General features: G+C 45.9%; 2 protein-coding genes across 2 annotated transcripts; one reads left to right on the top strand and one right to left on the bottom strand.

Annotated features, from left to right (window-relative positions):
- Positions 1 to 1,447: 1,447 nt before the first annotated feature.
- On the bottom strand, positions 1,448 to 3,235 carry LOC130463584 (uncharacterized). The gene is made up of 2 exons (XM_056832754.1): positions 2,667 to 3,235; positions 1,448 to 2,426 (listed from the first exon to the last, which is right to left on the bottom strand). The coding sequence occupies exons 1-2, from the start codon at positions 3,233 to 3,235 to the stop codon at positions 1,448 to 1,450; spliced, it is 1,548 nt and encodes a 515-aa protein (XP_056688732.1).
- A 2,504-nt stretch (positions 3,236 to 5,739) lies between these two features.
- Positions 5,740 to 14,467, top strand: LOC130463586 (uncharacterized). Its single transcript, XM_056832756.1, has 5 exons — positions 5,740 to 6,509; positions 6,615 to 6,790; positions 6,886 to 8,267; positions 8,395 to 9,633; positions 14,441 to 14,467. Exons 1-5 carry the CDS (start codon positions 5,740 to 5,742, stop codon positions 14,465 to 14,467), a joined length of 3,594 nt encoding a protein of 1,197 aa, XP_056688734.1.
- The last annotated feature ends 204 nt before the right edge of the window (positions 14,468 to 14,671 follow it).

A 14,671-nucleotide genomic window follows, 5' to 3' on the forward strand; every position in this document is an offset into this window, starting at 1 on the left:
GTTCTTGGTTGGTACTTAATGTCGAAGCTTCCTAGCGCCATCGTCCATTTCTCCATTCGACCTGTTAGTTCTGGTCTACGCATCACGGACTTGATTGGATAATTAGTCATCACCACTATTTGGTGAGTTTCGAAATAATGCCTTAATTTTCTGGCTGCAGTAACGAGTGCTAAAACGAGTTTTTCGAGGGAGGAATACCTGGTTTCTGCTTCTAGTAGTGACTGATGTAATAAATAGGTAGTTGTTGCGTTTCGTCTTCTCGAGCTAGTACCGCACTAACTGCTGTTGAGCTGACGGCTAGGTAGAGTTGTAGGACTTCGCCTTCTTTGGGCTTGGACAAGAGGGGTGGCGACATCATGTATTTTTTGAGGTTTTGCAAGGCTGTTTCGTGGTCGTCGGACCAGCTAAAACCTTTGTTTTTGCGCAAGACGTCGTAGAATAGACGACACTTGTCCGACGACCGCGAGATAAAACGATTTAGTGCCGCCACTCTTCCTGTCAAGCGTTGTACCTCTTTTATGTTCCTGGAGGATTGAATGTTGATGATTGCGCGCACCTGGTCGGGGCTGGCCTCGATCCCTCTTTGGGTGACGATGTAACCTAAGAATTTTCCTACAGACACTCCGAAAGAACATTTAGCCGGGTTAACTTTCATACCGTATTTCCTCAATATGTCGAAGGATTGTCGTAGGTGCTCGACATGGTCGTCGGCCTTCCTTGATTTTACTAGCATGTCGTCGATGTAGACCTCCATCGTGTCTCCAAGTTGGTCTTTGAACATTTTGTTGACCAATCGTTGGTATGTCGCACCTGCATTTTTAAGACCAAAAGGCATGACTTTATAACAATAAATTCCTCTGTCTGTTACAAAAGATGTTTTTTCCTGGTCGTCTGGGTGCATAAGGATCTGGTTGTATCCGGAGTAGGCGTCCATAAATGTTAGTAGCTCATGTCCGGAAGTGGCGTCGACCAGGGCGTCGATGTGCGGCAGGGGGAATGGGTCTTTGGGGCATGCTTTGTTGATGTCTGTGAAATCGATACAAACTCTCCACTTTCCATTCTTTTTACTGACGACGACGACATTTGCTAACCAATCTGGATACTTGACTTCTCTGACTTTCCCGGAATCTATCAGTTTTTGGACCTCTTCGTCTATGATTTTATTTCTTTCAGGCGCGAACTTTCGTCGTTTCTGCTTCACTGGCTTAAAGTTGGGGTCGACATTGAGTTTGTGGGTGATGACGTCAGGACTGATTCCTGTCATATCCTCGTGCGACCACGCGAAGCAGTCCGAGTTTTCTCTTAGGAATGATACAATCTGACTTTTGATGTTGTCAGGCAGCGACGCTTCGATCCTTACTACTTGGTGTGGCTTTGTCTGATTTAGTGTTATCTCATCGATCTGTTGGTCGTCGGGGTCGTCTACCGTCGACCCTGGCTGTAATTGCTAGATGGATGACTTTGATGGTTTCAGCGCCGTTTCATAACATTTCTTTGCGTCCCTTTGTTGTCCTTTGATTTCCATGACTCCCCATTTGGCTGGGAACTTGATTGACTGGTGGTATGTCGATGGCACCGCTTTCATTTTGTGGATCCATGGTCGTCCTAAAATGACGTTGTATGCTGATGGGCAGTCGACGACGTTGAACTTGGTCATCACATTAACACCTTCTGCGTACGTAGGCAGCGATATCTCCCCTACTGTTCGTAGCGATTCTCCACTGAATCCTACTAAGACTGTCGACCTTCTGATTATACTCTTTTCTTCTAGTCCCATTTCTTGCAGAGCCTCTAAGAACAGTACGTTTGCTGAACTGCCGTTGTCGATCAATATCCTTTTGATGAGAGCGTTGACTATTGGGAGCGATATGACTAGCCCGTCATGGTGTTCCTGTTGTGTGTCGGTTGAATCTGAATCGTCGAAGGTTATTTTCATCGCTGCTAATGACTTGTCGAGTGCTACTTCGTCTTCGGTTCGCCCCTCTTTGACGGCTTCAGGTTCGCCTCTGTTGATTTTTTTAGCTGCAGAAGAAGTTAGTCCACATATATCTGAACCACCAGAAATAACATTTACCACTTTTTCGAACATGGGCGGGGCCGGTCGGTCGCCGCTTGGTGCTGGGTTGGGTTGGGCGTTGATGTCCTTGTTGTACGTCTCCTTTCCTTTGTCGCTCAGCAGATCCTTCAGTTGGCCTCTTTTCAATAGATACGCTACCTCCTCTTTGAAGGAGATATTTTCCTCGGTTGTGTGGCCATTGTCGCGGTGGAAGTCGCACCACCTGCTCATGTCCTTCATGGAGTCTGGTCTGTCGCTCTTCTTAGGCCATCTGACGGTACCACCTACATTTTGAAGGGCGTTCACCACGCCTCCGATGTCGACGTTGAAGCCATACTCGGAGATGGGGGGATAAACGACCCGTTCATTCCTGTAAACATTGTTAGTGTCATCGTATTGATTGACATTTTGTACCTGGTTCTGCCGGTTATACGGCTGGTGTCGCCAGCTGCTACTCCTTGGGGTGTACGATCTCCTGTCGCTGCTGCCCCCTGTTTAGCGTTGGGACGTTGTTCGGATGACCTCGTCGTCTTCAATCCGTATTTGGGCGGTGGCTCTCGATCGTACCTCCTCGAAGGTTGCACAGGGGTACTTGGTTATTTCCTGGTACAGTTCCGAGTTGGGGATGAGACCTCTTTTGAATGCCTCGATAGCTGTCCTGACATCACAGTTTTTTATACTAATTTTTTCACAATTAAAGCGGTTAAAGTAATCGCGTACCGACTCGGTTGGTCCTTGAACCAACCGATAGAGGTCACTGGTTTGCTTTTCCAATTGGCGACTGCTGGCGAACGGTTGATAAAAAGCGTTGATTAGGTCGGACAGGCAAGAGATGGATCCGGGGGAGACGTTCATGAGCCATTCCAGAGCTGCTCCATCAAGGGTACCGCCGAACGACTTGCACATGACAGGCTCGACCAAATCGTATGGGATTCCGATCTGCCACATGCGCTGCTTGTAGAAGTTGACGTGTCGGTAAGGATCAGACGTTCCATCATACAGGGTGGTCCAGGTAGGGAGTCGAAGTGTGTGTGGAACCGTTACTCTGGCAATCGCTTCACAGAATAGTGATGCTGCATACCCGTCGGTTGGTTCGGTCTCTACTGGTGTGGGTGCCCCGGGTAGTTTGATCATTAGCTTCATCAGGCGAGAGTAGTGCTTTGTCATGCGAGCATCCATCTTGTTTAGGCACTAGGTCACCGGGTCTGGGTTCGAACCGTCTTCCTCACCTTGGGGCTCTTCGTCGTCGGTCAGGTCTTCGAAATCGTCGGGCATCTCGAATGTTATCTTTCTCGGCTTCCCACCATTCTTGAAACGCGACTGGTATTTTGAGCTCTTCACAGAATCGAGCTCCTTTTGCAAGGTTTCGGTGGATGCCCTTTCTTGGGCCAGCTCTGCTTGGGCCTTTTCGTAGGCTGCTTTCATCTCTGCGAGCGTCATCTCTTCAGTAGACATGATGTGAGGGATGATTTTGTGTGAAACCTAGTTAATGTCCCCACAGACGGCGCCAAACTGTTTATGCCAAATTTCGTCTAGGGGTGACCTTTGGGTCGGGTCGACACTAACTAAGCAAGAATCAAGTAAAGAGAGACAAGAGAGACACGACACAGAGAAGTGTTGACGCGGAAAACCCAGGAATAAGGTAAAAAACCGCGGATAGCTATGAGGCTATCAATCCACTACGTATCCTATCTGATTGTTTGTGTATTTTTCTAAAGATCAATGTAACGAAATTAAAGAGCAAATACAAGAGTAATATGAATGCTTAATAGCTTGAGAGTATGAGTGCTTGAGTTAACGTCTCCTCTAATATGCTGCCGCTAAGCTTTTATACGCGGAAGACAACGGCTTCTTCGGTTAGGAGAATCCCTATCTTTTAGGGATTTTCCACTGATCGTTGCCCATGACCGTTTCTGGTCTCCAACGTCTTCCGTATTCCTTGGCGACTTCTTGGACCCATTCTGCTTGTATGGCGGCGCCAGCTATCTTGGGCTTTGGGCTTCTGATCTTAACCTATCTTCACCTATCTTCTTCGTCGATCGTTACTGCTTCTTTGTCGCTAGTATCCTGTCGCTAGTCTTATGTCGCTTGGACCTTTGTCGACTATTGTCATACTCAACGTGCTCATCTGACGCGATGTTTACCTGTGACACGACGATACCTGGAAGACACGACATGATCAAACGTCAAAGCAGTTATGTCGTTAGTACAAAAAGTGGGATAACAGTAACAACAACAACAAAGAAAAAAACTCCCTTGAAAATAGAGGGCGATACCCCTTTGCGACAAAAAGGTAACCCTAGCTATTCCGGTAGCCGAATCTCTGGCGACTATGGCCGATGAACTTACTGAACAATGGGCGAATTTGAACATAGAGGAAGATGAGAACGATGTTGTTGATTTGGGTGGGGTTGATTCCTCCGAACATGATGATAGGGTATCCCTAATGCTGGTAGGAAAACTCCTCACAGATAGGGGTTTCAATGTGGAAGTTTTCAAGAGGACTATGACACAAGCATGGTCGATGACAGGGAAGGTAGTTATAAGGGCGATTGGAGCGAATTCTTTTATATTCCAGTTCTTTCATTGGCGTGAGAAAGAGAAGGTGATGGTGGGAAGACCATGGTGCGCTTTGAACAAAACCTATTGCTCCTGGATGAGATCTCTGGAAACGAATAGCCAAATGATGTGGTACTGACTCATTCCCCTTTTTGGGTAAGGATTGAGAATTTGTCGTTTAATTGTCGATCGGATGGTCATGTTAAGGCTATCGCTGCAAAATTAGGGACATTAATGGAGATTGAGGAGGACGTTCTAGGGATTGAAAAAGTCCGTAGGTTGAGGGTAATGCTTGATGTCACGAAACCATTGCGCCGTACCCAGAACATTGTGAACAGGGAGGGAAACACAGTAAAGGTAAAACTCAAATACGAAAGGCTCCCGTTTTTCTGTTTTATGTGTGGTAGTGTAGGACATGGGGAGAAAGATTGTTCTGTTCTCACTGAGGAGCAACAAAAGTGTGGCCCTGGATGGGGGATGGGGCTGAAAGCGTCACCAAGGAAAGGGAGGTTTAACAATGTGGAGGAAATAAAAGAGCTAAATGCGGCTAGAAGAGTTTTGTTCGTAACAAAACCAACGAGGCAGATACCCCAACACATGGTGAATGTAACAGATGTGTCTGGGAGCAGAGGGATGAAGGATAAGGTTCTCGAGGTTGTAGTGGTGGACAAGAGTGGTTCTGGGGGGAATGGAAGTAGCAAGAAAAAAGAATGTGTGGAGGGTGTGTTGGAGAGACAAACGGAAGGGACTGATACGGAGGAGGTGGGGGTGGAGGAGGTGTGTAGCAAGGGTAGGGTGGAGGTGGAAGTGGGTAAAGAGCAACTTGGTAATGTGATGGAGGTAGCACCGTATCTCTTTACGGTGGGAATAACAACACCTATGAAAATCCATCTTAGGAAAGTTAAAAAGGTGGTCAGAAGGGCAGATGCAGGAATGGTAATGGAGAATGAAGGGGTGGGTGTTGAGGCAGTTGGGGAGAAAAGGAAGATTGTTTATGATGAGGATGTGGTCATGGAGGAGAAGGAGGAGGTAGCAAGAAGAGCAAGATTGGCGGATGTGAGGACAGAAGATCGGTTGGATCTTCAAGTAGCGGAGGTTGGAACATCCCAACCCCGCGAAGGACAATGAAAACATTAGTGTGGAACTGTTACGGGCTTGGCAACCCGTTAACAGTAAAAGCTCTCCAAGATTGGTGTTGGAGGGATAGGCCGAACATTGTTTTCGTCATGGAAACAAAGATGGACGCTGGTAGACTCGAGTTGGTACATAATAGGTGTGGTTTTGAGAATGGTTTCTGTCTAAGTAGTAACGGGAGGTCCGAAGGGCTAGGATTCTGGTGGCGGGACATTAAAGTGAATATCTGTTCATACTCACTTCATCACATTGAGGTAGAAGTGTGTGACAGTGAGAATGTGCCAAAGTGGAAAGCAGTAGGTATCTATGGTTGGCCGGAGGCAGCGAATAAGCATTATACGTGGGAGTTAATGAGAGCTATCAAAGCTCGGAGTTCACTCCCGACTGTTATGTTTGGTGACTTTAATGAGATTATGGGTATGCATGAGAAAGAAGGGGGTGCAGTAAGGGGGGAAAGACAGTTAGACGCATTCCGGGAGGCAATAGAGGCGTGTGATTGTCGTGACTTGGGCTATAAAGGCAACATCTTCACATGGAAGCGTGGCACGTCCATGGAGACGATGGTGCGAGAGAGACTCGACAGATACATAGCAGATACACAATGGTGCTCAATGTTCCCATATTCGGAGGTAATTCACTTTCCTATTTGCCACTCAAATCATGCGGCAATCTTGCTAAAATTTGGGGACAAAGAGGAGAAGAAGAAAAATGGGAAGCTGTTTCGTTTTGAGGCCATGTGGTTATCTAGGAATGAATGCGGGTAGGTGGTGTCGGATGCGTGGAGGGATGGGAGGGAGGATCCCATACATACTAGAGTTCAGAATGTTGCTGGCAGGTTAACCTCCTGGGCTGAAAATACATTCAGGGCAGTGCAAAAGAGGATCAAAATGGCTGAACGTAAGCTTAAGGAGACGCAAGGCAGGGCTCTAGATGCTCAACAGTTGCTACAATGTAATGAAATTGTTGACGAGTTGGATGATTTGCGTAGGTTAGAGGAGTCTTATTGGCATGCACGTGCAAGAGCGAATGAGTTGAGGGACGGTGATAAAAATACAAAATACTTTCATCACAAGGCTTCTCAACGGAAAAAACGTAATGCCATAGCTGGTTTGTTTGATGGGAATGAGGTGTGGCAGTCAACAAAAGGGGAGATGGATGCGATTATTGCAGAGTACTTTGGTGGTTGTTTGCGTCGGGCAGCCCGGACAGGTTCGATGAGGCTCTGGTGGGGGTCGAAATGGTGGTTACTAATGATATGTGGGAGATGTTAGAGGAGGAGCCAACAGGTGAAGAGATCCGAGAGGCGCTTTTTCAAATGCACCCCAACAAAGCACCCGGCCCGGATGGGATGCATGCCCTCTTTTTTCAGAAATTTTGGGGGGTGATTGGCGGGGATGTGATTCGGTTTGTGAAAGGGTGGTGGCGGGGGGAGGTGGACTTGAAGGAAGTTAATCGTACGTGCATTGTCTTAATTCCGAAAGTAAATGATCCGAAAAGAATGACGGAGTTTAGGCCGATAAGTTTGTGCAATGTTTTGTATAAAATTATCTCCAAAACCCTGGCTAATAAACTAAAGACAATGTTAGGTACAATTATCTCGGAGAATCAAAGTGCTTTTGTCCCAAAAAGATTAACTACGGATAATGCACTGGTAGCTTTTGAGATCTTCCATTCGATGAAACGGCGTGGGGAAGGTAAGGATGGTACGATTGCGCTTAAACTTGACATGAGCAAAGCCTATGATAGGGTGGAATGGGTGTTTTTGGAGAGAGTGATGCTCAAGATGGGTTTCCAACAAAGCTGGATTGGGCGTATCATGCAGTGCTTAAATTCGGTTTCCTTCTCCTTTAAGTACAATGGCAGTATTTCCGGAGCTTTAATCCCAACTCGGGGCCTTAGGCAAGGGGACCCGATTTCCCCGTACCTTTTCCTGATATGTGCGGATGCGTTTTCAATGCTCCTCAAGAAGGCAGTGACGGATAATGCCATCCACGAAGCTCGAGTCTGTAGAGGTGCACCTAGGGTATCTCACCTATTCTTCGCCGACGATAGTATTTTGTTTGCTAAAGCCAATTTGCATGAGTGCTCTAAAGTGGCTGATATAATCAGTACGTATGAAAGAGAATCTGGTCAGAAAGTTAACCTTAGCAAGACAGAGGTTGCCTTTAGCAAGTGTGTTGAGGAAGGACGTCGACAAGAGATTGTGAGTACATTAGGAGTAAGGGTGGTCGATAAACATGAGAAGTATTTGGGGTTGCCAACGATTATCGGAAGATCAAAAAAGGCGGTCTTTGCATGTTTAAAAGGAGAGAATTTGGAAAAAGCTACAAGGGTGAAAGGAGAAACTGTTGTCTCGCCCGGGAAAGGAGGTTCTTATAAAGGCAGTAGCACAGGCTATCCCAAAATATATGATGAGCGTATTCAGGATACCAGACGGGCTGATCGAAGAGATACACTCGGTTCTGGCTCGTTTTTGGTGGGGATCAAACGGGTCGGAGCGGAAGATTCATTGGCACAGGTGGGAGCTACTTTGTTTACCAAAGTCAATGGGGGGTATGGGATTCCGAGATTTAAAATGCTTCAATCAGGCGTTGTTGGCCAAGCAAGGTTGGAGGTTATGTTGCACGGCTGATACTTTGTTGCAGGGTGTACTAAAGGAAAAATATTATAAACACTCAGATTTCCTCGATGCCTTTAGAGGGTATGACCCGAGCTATACGTGGAGAAGTATATGGGGCGCAAAGGCACTACTTCTTGATGGAATGAAATGGAGAGTGGGTAATGGCTCTTCGATAAGGGTCTGGGACGACTCGTGGCTACCAAGTGAGGGTAACACGTATGTCCCGACGCCTGGGATTGATAGTAATCCTGATATGCAAGTGTATGAGCTAATCAATTTTGATGAAGGTGGATGGGACGTTGCAAAGGTGGAGGCAACATTTAATGGGGATGATTGCAGGGCCATGCTTGACATTCCGATCTCGAATTTCTGGCCGCAAGATAGACGGTATTGGTGGTCCGCTTCTGATGGCGTGTATACGGTCAGGACAGGGTACTGGTTGGGGAGACTAGGGCAGACTCGTGCATGGGAGATGTACTATGGTGAAAGAGAAAGGGAGTTGTGGCGGGTGGTCTGGCAGCTAGGGGAGCCTCCGAAACTGTGCCATTTCATTTGGAGGGCATGCAAGGGAAGCCTAGGGGTGATGGATGTTTTATGTAAGAGACATATCCGGGACAATAGTCAATGCCCAGTTTGCGGAGCCATGGAAGAGACACTTATGCACGCCGTATTCGAATGTAAGTATGCGTCTACGATTTGGTCTCATAGTGAATTCTTTGGGCTGCTTGCAGAGGCACCATGTGAATCGTTTGAAGAGAGATTTGTTTGGTTGGCGGGGAAGATGGAAAGGGACCAGCTACGGGTGGTGGCATCGCTGGCATGGGCTGCTTGGTTCTGTCGGAATAAGGGTGTTTTTGATGCAGCTAATACAGTTGATCCGGTTAGTATTGCAGCTGGTTTTGTGAAGTTAAATAAGGACTATGGAAGCTATATGGGTAAGGTGGGAATGGTAACACAGCAGACTCACTTTCCCTCGGCCTCGACGTGGATAAAGCCTCCTGAATTTTGTGTCAAGGTGAATGTGGATGCGCATACTATGGAAGGTATTGGGGTGAGGTTCGGGGTGGTTATAAGGGATGAGAATGGGAAAATCCTTTTAGCGGCTGTGAAGAGTGTTGGGGCGCGCTGGAAGCCGGCACTAGCAGAGGCTGGTGCTGCTAGGTACGGGTTGGAACTAGCGAGGAGGATGGGGTACAAAACAGTCATCTTGGAGTGCGATGCTCTTAATGTGGTTCGAGCGATTCAAGAGAAGCAAGATGGGGCTGTAGACACCTACTTTTGTCCCCATTCCCGAAAGGGAAGGTTCGATGATGAGAACGTAAATCTCCACTTGACAATGCATCTCCTATAAAATAACGAATCTCAATTCCCATTTTCATTTCACCCGAAGCCTGCTATTTATAGAAACCTGCTATTTATGGAAACCTGCTAAAAATAGTAACTGCCGTAATGGGTAGTTGTTAAAAGTGGCAAGTCATAAAAGATAGAAACCTGTCAGAATTAGGTGTTGCACTCCAACATAAATCCTAAATGAGATAGAAATTGCGAGAGAATCCTATTCCTAATACGATTCGAAAATAAGAGTTACGTATTAACTAAAATCCTAACGAGCCTAGAGTTCGTAACAGGCCCAGATGCATTCCATCATAAAATTAATACGCACTAAAAGACTCGATTAAAGTCTCATACACTCTGGATTCTAAGAATCCTAATCTGACAAAGAAACGGCCCAGATTCTATTTTCAACGCCTGGCTCTGGGCGCCGAAATCTTCGGCGCCCAGCCCTGGGCGCTGAAATTACCGGGGACGTGTTCTTTCCTAATTCCTCGTGGATTAGAGTTCTACAATTCTATCTTTCCACGAACTCTTTTCTATAAATAGGGCCCTAAGTTCGACGTGAAAAAGACACAACACACAATTATTATTCTGAGTATTGACTCTAAACCCCTAAGCCTAAGCCTCACGCTGCAAAACTGATCACGCGTTCTGTCGCAATCGATCCAAACATCGAACAGAACGTATCCTGTCCTATAATTTGAGATTCGTTAAATAAAAGGAGAAATAGCAAAGTCAAAGTGGTTAGTTTTCTGAGAACCGTGACGCACCTCTCAAGGGTGCGTCGTAATGTGTCCATTTTCCATGGTTTAATTGCTTTCCTCGCCCTTTTATGAACTGTTAAACTAATTAAATCTGATTGTTCTATCACGCCTAATAAAGATAATATGCTGGGAAATTGGATTATCATGCTAGGTCCCTTAAAACAATCTAAATCAGATAATCGCGATCGATCTAGTACTATATGTTGCATATTGTTAAAATCAACTCAGATTAGTTTAATAGTTAACGCATGTCCCTTCAATTATTTATGCTGAGCTAGTAAGGATATCCTGCCTCTGGAGTTATCGAAGAGCGAGTACTCCTCTCGGTAGTTACAGTCCCCCGAACCCTCAATCTCTACCTTGCGGGTGTATGTTGAGAGATCCCCACACCAGGGATCACAAGGGAACCTACGGCCGTCGTGGTCAAACATAATTGCACTCCCTTTATGTCACGATAACCGGGTTTTGTCAGTTTTTCTCATTGTCGTTAAAAACTGAATGGCGACTCCTATATTACTAGTCAATTGGATGTAAACTCACAGGAAATCCAATTACACTTGATTTGACAAAAAGAAACGTCACACCCACGAGGGACAAGGTCACGCATTAGCCTCATGATTTTTCGACCCCCTCACAGTGGCGACTCCACTGGGGATAGTGAAGGAAATACTCGTGCTTGTAGGTAATCAAAATAGCCGAAGGGTGAAACGATCCTATCCCGCGTTTATTTCCCCATTAAGTTGGGACGACCTGAAAATCAGCATATTAATGTGAACGGACAGAACCGCATAACGAATCTTGGCTCCCTTGGATGTTTCATCTCGGGAGTTGGGACTAAGGATACCCATCGCCAACCGGGGGGTGCATACGCTTCGAATGTTGTCCACTCGGCACTTTCGCTAGTAGTACACCCGTCCCAAACCCAATCGCTCGCCCATTAGGTCCCTCTCATTGGTGCATGCCCCCTTGGCTTACATCGTGATTGGCCTCTTGGGCGAAATTCGTCTGTTGAAGGCACTACCTCGACCGGGGCATGTGTTGGATCTGCGATAGAAGCGGTACCAAGCCAGGCGCAAAAACTACCCATAGAAGCCTATCATAAACTACATGACATATTATTATTTCCTCATGATGTAATGTTAGTTATGTGTAGCGAAATATGTGATTGTGTGTGACAGACAATGTTAGAAAACCAACGACCCTAAAAAAAAAAATTGCCCAAACATTCATAAATCAATTGGCCAAAGAGTTATACCGAAATACGTGTTCCGCAAACCCGAACGATCGCCACAAAAATAAGCGACGCTCGGGATGGCCTGTAACGAATCCCACAAACGCTGCACAACGCGTAAGTACGTTATTAGGCAAGCACGCTAAATCAAAGTCACATAAACAAAAGTAGACGTAAAGAGAAAACGAGAACCAGCCAGGGACGCATTTTCAACGCCCCTGGCTGGGCGCCATAATTTCTCACGCCCTACGCTGGGCGCTGAAGTTGCTACCTGGCCTTTTGGTCAGGCGCAGCAGCCTAGGTGCCCGCGCAAAAAATATGTAGCAAAAAAACCATCCGTAAACTGCTGCAAGGGCGTATGAAAAGCACTCGATTCTTAAAGCGACTAAAAAAAACATATGAATAACTCTTTGTGTCGTTGTTAGGCCTCCTACGACGACAATGCTCGGCGTCAAAACCGGGCATGCTAATAATTATGAGTGTCACATGGGCAAAGATTTTCGAAAATATAAAGAGTTCAAAAGTGCACACATAGTAGTCCAAATATACTAGTCCGACTTAAGGGTAGTCATAAAATGTCTAAAAGCCGACTCATGAAATAAACTAATGCGTCTCCTACTCCACAACAAAAATGCAAGGCCCCTGAATACCTACCCGTGATAGCCATCAAGGATCGTAATGGAAGAAGCATATCCTGAACATCTATTCCTAGAGGTCACACAAGCCCAAGAGATGCATGCTCTGGGACACGACCCTCTACGTTCTCAAAGGCCACTCGCCTCAAAGAACCACGCTATGCCAAAAACGCTCCCCAACTCACATGCTTTCGGGCTATTGTTTGGGTTAGAAAGGAAAAAGGCAAGGAACGAAACAGAAATTATGGCATTAGCCCTTTAAGACGAATTGTTCGATCCTACTAAATTGATCGCTCCGTCACCCTCAAAAGATGACCAAATCCAACGAGGGTGGCGCAAGACCTTCAGATGGACTAATGCTCGTGGGATGAAGTTCAAGATATCTGCAGGAGAGGGTCCAATGTATGAAGAATTAGAGTCTGAATCCGAGTCTGACTCCGAGTCCGAACCTAGCAAAATTGTAACCCCTCCCAAAAATAGTTTAGACCCGGAAATATCTACTCCGGGAGATCTTTTTGATGTAATGCTTCATGACTTTAATAAGATAAACAAAACTTTCGAGTATATGCCGCTTAAAAATTCGAGTAATAATGCAAAATGTCTCGCCACTAATGAGCACGAAAAAGAGCCAGAAGAGGAATATACCGAATTAATAAAAGCTGTAAATGAACAAGAATTCAAAACTCCTATAATTGAGGACACAAAATCAGTAAATATCGGAACAGAGGAAAATCCTAAGATCATTAAAATTGGCCTCACCTTAACTCCCACCGAAAAAACCGATCTAATCTCCACTTTGCGGGAATTCGAGGGTGTCTTTGCTTGGTCCTACAAAGACATGCCAGGAATAGATCGAGAAATTGCTGAGCATAAAATCTCGCTAGATCCCAAAATGACGCCAGTAAAACAAAAGCTACGGCGGCTCAAACCAGAGATAGCCTTGAAAATAAAAGAAGAAGTCACTAAACAATTAGACGCCGGCTTCATAAAAGTCTCCAACTACCCAGAATGGGTGGCCAATATTGTCCCCTTAGCTAAAAAAGATGGACGAGTGCGAATGTGTGTAGACTTTCGAGACCTCAACAAAGCCAGTCCCAAATATGACTTCCCTCTACCTCACATTGACATATTGGTAGACAACACCGCAGAACACGCGCTTCTCTCCTTTATGGATGGGTACGTAGGATATAACCAAATACTTATGGAAGAAGAAGACATGGAAAAAACAACCTTCATTACCCCTTGGGGTACATATTGCTACACTGTAATGCCTTTTGGTTTGAAAAACGCGGGGGCCACCTATCAAAGAACAGCCACCACGTTACTCCATGACATGATACACAAAGAAATCAAGGTCTATGTAGACGACATGATCGTCAAATCTAAAGACCGGCACGGTCACCTCCCGGCACTTAGAAAGTTCTTCACCCGAATCTTAAAATATAACATGAGACTAAATCCACAAAAATGTGTGTTCGGGGTAACCTCAGGAAAATTACTAGGATATGTTGTTAGTACGCGGGAAATCGAGATTGACCCATCCAAGATTAAAGCCATTACCAAAATGCCCCCACCAAAAACTGAAAAACAGATAAGGGGCTTCCTAGGAAAGCTGCAATACATTAGTAGGTTCATTTCCAAGCTTACTATGACTTGCGAGCCAATATTCAAAAAATTAAGAAAAGAAGAAAAAGCCGAATGGGATGAACAATGCCAAATTGCCTTCGATAAAAATCAAAGAATATCTAAGCAGACCACCCGTCCTTTCCCCGCCTTTGCCTGGAGTCCCTTTACGCCTATACCTAACCGTCACGGATACTGCAGCGGGAGCCATGCTCTCACAGTGTGTACATGGATCCGAGCGAGCCATTTACTACTTGAGCAAGAAGTTCATACAGTACGAGTCGAGATATACAGAGCTTGAGAAAACCTGCCTCGCCCTCGTCTGGGCGTCCAAAAAACTTAGACATTACCTATTGGCCCACACCGTTCATATAGTGTCACAACTAGATCCCTTAAAATATATGTTCGAAAAGCCCGCCCTAAATGGTCGCCTGTCCAAGTGGCTAGTCATGCTCTCAGAGTTTGACCTGAAATTCATGCCAGAAAAAACCATCAAAGGAAGGGCGGTAGCCGAGTTCCTGGCCGAGCATGCTACGAATGAGGAAACCACGGAAGCTTACCTCCTCCCTGACGAGGAACTTCTGATGATACGAGACGACTATTGGACACTATACTTCGATGGCGCGTCCAATCAGAAGGGATGCGGTGTCGGAGTTCTCCTAGTCAGTCCCGAAGGGGCCCATATACCAATTTCCGTCAAACTTGACTTCGAGG

Source organism: Spinacia oleracea, chromosome 6 (assembly GCF_020520425.1).
Source record: "Spinacia oleracea cultivar Varoflay chromosome 6, BTI_SOV_V1, whole genome shotgun sequence".
Classification (NCBI taxonomy): Eukaryota; Viridiplantae; Streptophyta; class Magnoliopsida; order Caryophyllales; family Amaranthaceae; genus Spinacia; species Spinacia oleracea.

Excerpts from the sequence above, each read along its gene's own strand:
- LOC130463586 (XM_056832756.1), top strand. The coding sequence starts at position 5,740 with ATGAAAACATTAGTGTGGAACTGTTACGGGCTTGGCAACCCGTTAACA. Across the intron at positions 6,510-6,614 it reads TTATCTAGGAATGAATGCGG|GGCAGTGCAAAAGAGGATCA; the intron begins GTAGGTGGTGTC and ends AAATACATTCAG. Across the intron at positions 6,791-6,885 it reads AGCGAATGAGTTGAGGGACG|TCAACAAAAGGGGAGATGGA; the intron begins GTGATAAAAATA and ends GAGGTGTGGCAG.
- LOC130463584 (XM_056832754.1), bottom strand. The coding sequence starts at position 3,235 with ATGGATGCTCGCATGACAAAGCACTACTCTCGCCTGATGAAGCTAATG. Across the intron at positions 2,427-2,666 it reads CTCATCCCCAACTCGGAACT|GAATGAACGGGTCGTTTATC; the intron begins GTACCAGGAAAT and ends CAATGTTTACAG.